The sequence below is a fragment of the Salvelinus namaycush genome, unplaced genomic scaffold, assembly GCF_016432855.1.
Source record: "Salvelinus namaycush isolate Seneca unplaced genomic scaffold, SaNama_1.0 Scaffold568, whole genome shotgun sequence".
Lineage (NCBI taxonomy): Eukaryota > Metazoa > Chordata > Actinopteri > Salmoniformes > Salmonidae > Salvelinus > Salvelinus namaycush.
Window position 1 is genome coordinate 4,369 of NW_024061273.1, and position 6,421 is coordinate 10,789.

General features: G+C 48.1%; 1 protein-coding gene across 1 annotated transcript; it reads right to left on the reverse strand.

The window, feature by feature from the left end:
* Nucleotides 1-4,185: 4,185 nt before the first annotated feature.
* Nucleotides 4,186-5,151, reverse strand: LOC120041873 (transmembrane protein 121-like). The gene has a single exon (XM_038986740.1). It carries the CDS (start codon nucleotides 5,149-5,151, stop codon nucleotides 4,186-4,188), a length of 966 nt encoding a protein of 321 aa, XP_038842668.1.
* Nucleotides 5,152-6,421: the final 1,270 nt, after the last annotated feature.

The following is a 6,421-nucleotide window of genomic DNA, read 5'->3' on the forward strand; positions in this document are numbered from 1 at the left end:
GAGCCCTATTAACACTGTTTTATTAGCTTCATATTGTAATGGAGAAACCTGTTACTGGGTTGTGTCTAGTGCTGAGAACCCAATGGGCCGTCCCTAGTCAACTACTGATCACAGTGCAGCCAATGTGTAGGCCTACAACAGTCCCAACGCTCTGTCTAACCGTTAATAATCCTTGTGTGAATCTCCACTTTCACACCACCCAAAATAGTTTTACAAATACAAAAGATACACCTACATTTTAACACAGATTCCCACTGAGGCGTTTTGTGTTGCACATTTACCTGAACTAGGCTATGACACTTCCTGAGCTAAAAAGTTGTTACACCACAAAAAACCTCTGTAGAAATCTGTGGTAAAACGGTGCACAGTAAGTGTGTCTTGTGTATTTGTAAAGTAATTTTGGGATAATAACTAAGTCGTGTTCAAGCCCTACGGCCCTGGTCAAATGTAGTGCACGATAACGGGAATAGGGTGCCATTTGGGATCATCCTCTCTCTCTCTCTCTCTCTCTCTCTCGCTCGCGCTCTCTCGTTGTTGACGAGGCCTCTAGTGGCGAAGTTGTGAATGACATGTACCCATCAGAGGCAGCACTCCAGTACCTGTATGTCCATATAGATGGGACTCTTGCTCACATTGGGAAGTGGTATTGTGCGCAGGGCAGCTAGCATGGCTAGCTAAGTGATTAATGGTTTGGAGCGTAGTAGAGTAGAGGATGCTCACATTGGGAAGTGGTATTGTGCTCAGGGTAGAGCAGAGGATGGAGCAGCCGGATGGGGATCAGAGAAGCCGTCAAGTCAGCAGGTTGGTCAACACCCACAACACCCGCACTTGCTCACTATCCTGACGCTCCTCTCTCGCCTCTATGCATGCCGTCCTGAATTAATGTTGTCGAAATTGAATATTTCACAAAAGTTAGAGATGTTAAATAAATCACAGGTGGGTGGAGAGAGGAAAGCGCTTTCACGACCCTATTACGTATGGAGGGAGCACAATTAACTTCCTGATGCACAAGCTCTGGTTGATTTATGAATGTGTCTGGCGCTGCGAAGGGGTCTCGCTAAGGTGAGCTCCTGCTGAGGCGGCTACAGGTAATTTATTCCTTTTCCCAAGTTTGCCATTTACTTTCTCTCTCCTTTATCCACTGGGCTGGCAAGATTTATTCAAACAAAAGTGTTCATCTAACACTGTGTGGTGTCTTATCGGGACAGCTGGGTCGTGAGATAGAGACCTACTGAGAGCAAGGCTTAGATGTAACAAACCCATATTTATGCCATCTAGTAAGGCCAGTGATCTTGACAATGGTAGTCTGGCATGTTTCCTCTCTAATCCTAAAGCTAAAGTCTACATTTGAAAGGCCACTGCTAAAAAGAGAATTGGCATTCTTCCATTTGCTGTCATCTGGTGCGCTCCCTCTTCTCTCTCTCTCTCTCTCTCTCTATCTCTCTCTCTCTCTATCTCTCATATCTCTCTCTCTCTCTATCTCTCATATCTCTCTCTCTCTCTCTCTCTCTCTCTCTCTCTCATATCTCTCTCTCTCTCTCATCTCTCTGTCTCCCTCTTCTCTTCTCATTTCTCTCTCTCTCTCTCTGTCTCCCTCTTCTCTTCTCATTTCTCTCTCTCTCTCTCTCTCTCTCTCTCGCTCCCTCTCATATCTCTCTCTCTCTCTCTCTCTCATCTCTCTGTCTCCCTCTTCTCTTCTCATTTCTCTCTCTCTCTCTCTCTCTCTCCCTCTTCTCAGCTCTCTCACTCTCTCTCTCTCTCGCTCTCATTCTTGCTCTCTCACATTCTCTCTTCTCATCTGTCTCTTTCTCTCTCTCTGTGTTTTATTATGGTAGGTTAAAGGGTACTATCACTTTCAGACCAGTCAGTTGATGTTGATGGGGCCACTGATGATTCTCCAGTGTGTTTCAGAGTGCTGGTATCTGTGGTTGATCTTTGCATGGGTCATTTTGGGTACACAATGGCACATTGTTCACGTGGCTGAACTTTTCTTGTCTCTCCATAATGCCAGGGTTGGCCAATGAAACAATGTTTCCATGGCAACAGCAAATAGCCCACCAACCACCATGGAAGAGTTCAGACAAGAGAAAATAAGAAAGGTATCTTTGGAAAAAGTGAATTCAAGTGAGTTGGTCTGCAAAAAAAATTGAAATCCATTTTCTTTAGAAAAAGAGAAATGAGAGTGAAGCCATTTTGTTGTAGACAGAAGTACAACCTGCTCAGAATGGATAAATATTCTGTCAACTTTTGAACTTGGGTTTTTTAAAGTTCCATTCCTCTTCCGTATAATGAGTCCTACAACAAGACATGTCTCTGTCATGTCGCCTCCAGAGATTGTAGAGGTAAGAGTAAGACAAAGACATTCTTTGAATACTTTTATTAAAACATACACATTTAATAAATAATGTACATGTAGTAATAACGATAATAATAATTTAATACTCACTTCATCAATTAACTAGAAATAGTTTTCAGTTTTCAGGTTGGATTGTACATTTATATTTTACCGTTTGTCATTGAGGCTGTCTGCACTCTGCATTCTTTGACTTCAAGGCTTACTTGTGGAGGAAAGTACAATGAGGTTTCTTTCACACCCACTGTTTACTATTATTATTATTATTACGGATGCTGCTACCAGTCGCTTTTTCCTAAACCCCACCTACATGTACATATCTACCTCAAATACTTCAGTATCCAGCACATTGTAGATTTGGTATTGGCACTGACCCTGTATATAGCTTCCTTTCTTATTTCCCATGTTTTATTTATACATACATATATATATATATATAATTATTATTATAATTTGTAAAAAATTTATTATTAGTTATAATACTTTGATATTGATTACAGCACTGCTGGGTAAATTTGCAAGTGAAGCATTTCACTGTACTTGTGCATGTGACAAGACTTGAACTTGAAATACTGTTTCACACGAGCACCCCTCTGCCCCCTCACACGTGTACACACACACACACACACACACACACACACACACACACACACACACACACACACACACACACACACACACACACACACACACACACAGAATCACACACACGGTTGGCTGCCTCAAGTAGAGTGTATAGTGCTGAGCTCTGGTGCTTTTAGCATACATTTGGTCGTAAAGCGTCACACTGACCAAGGCAGCAGACCATTTGGTCGTAAAACGTCACACTGACTGAGGCAGTAGACCATTTGGTCGTAAAATGTCACACTGACCGAGGCAGCAGACCATTTGGTCGTAAAGCGTCACACTGACCGAGGCAGCAGACCATGTGGTCGTAAAACGTCACACTGACCGAGGCAGCAGACCATGTGGTCGTAAAACGTCACACTGACCGAGGCAGCAGACCATTTGGTCGTAAAACGTCACACTGACCGGGGCAGCAGACCATTTGGTCGTAAAGCGTCACATTGACCGAGGCAGCAGACCAGTTGGTTGTAAAGCGTCACACTGACCGAGGCAGCAGACTCCAGTTAGCTCCTTTCTCAGCAGAATTAAAGCAGAGGCTGAATTTCACTCTTCTACTGCCACTCTTCTTATTGACCCTTTCTCCTTCCCTTCCTCTCCTCTCCATCCTCTCTTTCTCCTTCCCTTCCTCTCCTCTCCATCCTCTCTTTCTCCTTCCCTTCCTCTCCTCTCCATCCTCTCCTTCTCCACTTCAACTTAGTGCTTCTGTAGGGCGAGTGGTATACCTCCTTTTTAAGGACTACAAAGAAAAAAGCCACGCAATGGACAGTCGAAAGGAGTTTTAGAAAATCACAGATATTCAGAGAGGAACAAATTGTAAAATTTACTGTTACACAACATACATTACTCAGCTGCAGAATAAAATTGTTCATTTAAAAACAAATAAAACCACATCAGTTCGCTCCTGTCAGAATCAAGAAGGTGAATCTTTATCCTTCTCCAATAGACAGACAGGCAGACAGAGGCTGAAAATATACCTCTAGTTGTTAAATCCTCTGTTGTTCAAGTGGGCTTGATAGGCAGAAGAATAGCATCCTGTCATGAAACCCACATCTCTCTTAATACCAAACTCTCAGAGACTGGATAGACAGAACGAGTCACACCAGAAGTTCTGTTTTAGTTAGTCACTGTAGTTAGTCACTGTAGTTAGTCACTGACGGCAGCGGTGGAGATGCTCCGCTGGTGTCCAGAGGGTCCAGTGCTGGGGGTCATATTTCCATGTGTCGCGCTGGCGAGGGTTCGTGGGGCAGGTTGGTGGATTTGGCCAGAGGCTGCGAGTGCGACGTGTGGGGTGTATGTCCGTGGCCCACAGAGTTCTGCTGCAGCTCCAACGCCATGGCGTTCTGCGGTTGAGGGAACTCCTTCACTTGACGCCGGTACTCCAGGAAGGTGGACGCCTTCGTGGCGATCGCCACCACGTTCTTGCCGACGAAGATGGTGGAGACTCTACTGTCCTGGAACAGCACCATGTTGACCCCGCGGATCAGGATAGTGACCACGTTGATGGTGATCAGGCTGAGGACAGGGTAGAGCATCATCTTCTGGAGCGATACGTGTTCCCCTTGCGTGGAGATCTCGCTGAGGGAGACGCAGGGCAGGGTGAGGAGAAGGACGTAGCAGTAGAAGAACATCAGCCCCTCGGCCCAGATGGGCAGGCCGGTCCGCTGAGGCTCCCACAGGTTGGCCTGGATGTCAAGAAGATCCAGAAGATCAAGAGCCACCCAGAAGATCCTCCCCCGCATGTCCTCCTTCTTCCTGAAGGTCCTCACATACTCCATGCTGTCCAGAGCCACTAGAACCAAGTAAAGCCCCGGGACACACACAGACAGTAGCAGAGTCAAGGCTTTCCGGGCCACCGTCTCCAGGGACTTCCTATCGGCCTTGCAGTTCTGGAAGATGAAGTAGAGCTTGATCTCCAGTACAAAGATGTAGAGGAACCAGAGAATCATTGCATAGCCGCGGCGGGCCGTGCGCACCTCTGCGCCCACCCACACGGCCACGTAGCGCAGCACGATGAGGAAGCAGATGTCCCCAACCAGCACAATGATGCACACGCCAATCTTCCTGGGCCCCTGGTTCTGCTCCACCAGGTAAGCATCCATGAAGGCCATGCTGGTCATGATGACGATGGTGGTCAGGCACACGTGGCGTTTGTCCGGGGGCGGCAACACCATGGTGAGGAGCTGACCGCCCGCTGGCTCTCACCTCCAGTCCACGGCTTCCGAGTTTAGAAAAAGAACGGGTTCAGAGAAAGGGACATGGCCGTGTCAAAAATGTAAATGTCAAAGGGGGATAACGGTTATCCCTGGGGGATGCCAGTGAGTCATACTCAGTCCTTTGAGAGTCAGTCCAGTTAGTCAGTTCTGGGAAAGTTAGTCCAGTGAGAGTCACTCCAGTGAGTGTCAGTCCAGGGAGAGACAGTCCAGGGAGAGACAGTCCAGGGAGAGTCAGTCTAGTGATTAAAAACAGTGAAGTTAGGGGTGGTCAGTCTTTGCACGGCTGCTATCAGGTGATTTTTCTCAAGCCATGCGAATTCAGGAACATCATCTCATCACTCAGTGCAGTTCCATTGATCCACCTCTGCTAGTAAAGCAGGTGCCTCTTAGGCTGACGATCCATGACTCATACTGGGATGCTAATCTGCACACTCCGGGGGAGTGGAGGATACACAGAGAGGTGTGTATAGGACACAGTGGTGCAATGGGAGGTTGTATGGGGCAGAGAAAAGCAGTGTGTGTGGCTCAGTCCCTCAGTGTGTGTGGCGCAGTCCCTCAGTGTGTGTGGCGCAGTCCCTCAGTGTGTGTGGCTCAGTCCCTCAGTGTGTGTGTGGCTCAGTCCCTCAGTGTGTGTGGCTCAGTCCCTCAGTGTGTGTGGCTCAGTCCCTCAGTGTGTGTGGCTCAGTCCCTCAGTGTGTGTGGCTCAGTCCCTCAGTGTGTGTGGCTCAGTCCCTCAGTGTGTGTGGCTCAGTCCCTCAGTGTGTGTGTGGCTCAGTCCCTCAGTGTGTGTGGCTCAGTTCCTCAGTGTGTGTGGCGCAGTCCCTCAGTGTGTGTGGCTCAGTCCCTCAGTGTGTGTGTGGCTCAGTCCCTCAGTGTGTGTGGCTCAGTCCCTCAGTGAGTGTGGCGCAGTCCCTCGGTGTGTGTGGCGCAGTCCCTCGGTGTGTGTGGCGCAGTCCCTCAGTGTGTGTGGCTCAGTCCCTCAGTGTGTGTGGCTCAGTCCCTCAGTGTGTGTGGCGCAGTCCCTCAGTGAGTGTGGCGCAGTCCCTCAGTGTGTGTGGCTCAGTCCCTCAGTGAGTGTGGCGCAGTCCCTCAGTGTGTGTGGCGCAGTCCCTCAGTGTGTGTGGCGCAGTCCCTCAGTGTGTGTGGCTCAGTCCCTCAGTGAGTGTGGCTCAGTCCCTCAGTGAGTGTGGAGGCTGAGAGAGATTATTTTGTTCAGTGTGTGGTGGAG

What these genes read in the sequence shown, in the direction of transcription:
- LOC120041873 (XM_038986740.1), bottom strand. Translation starts at nt 5,151, where the DNA reads ATGGTGTTGCCGCCCCCGGACAAACGCCACGTGTGCCTGACCACCATC.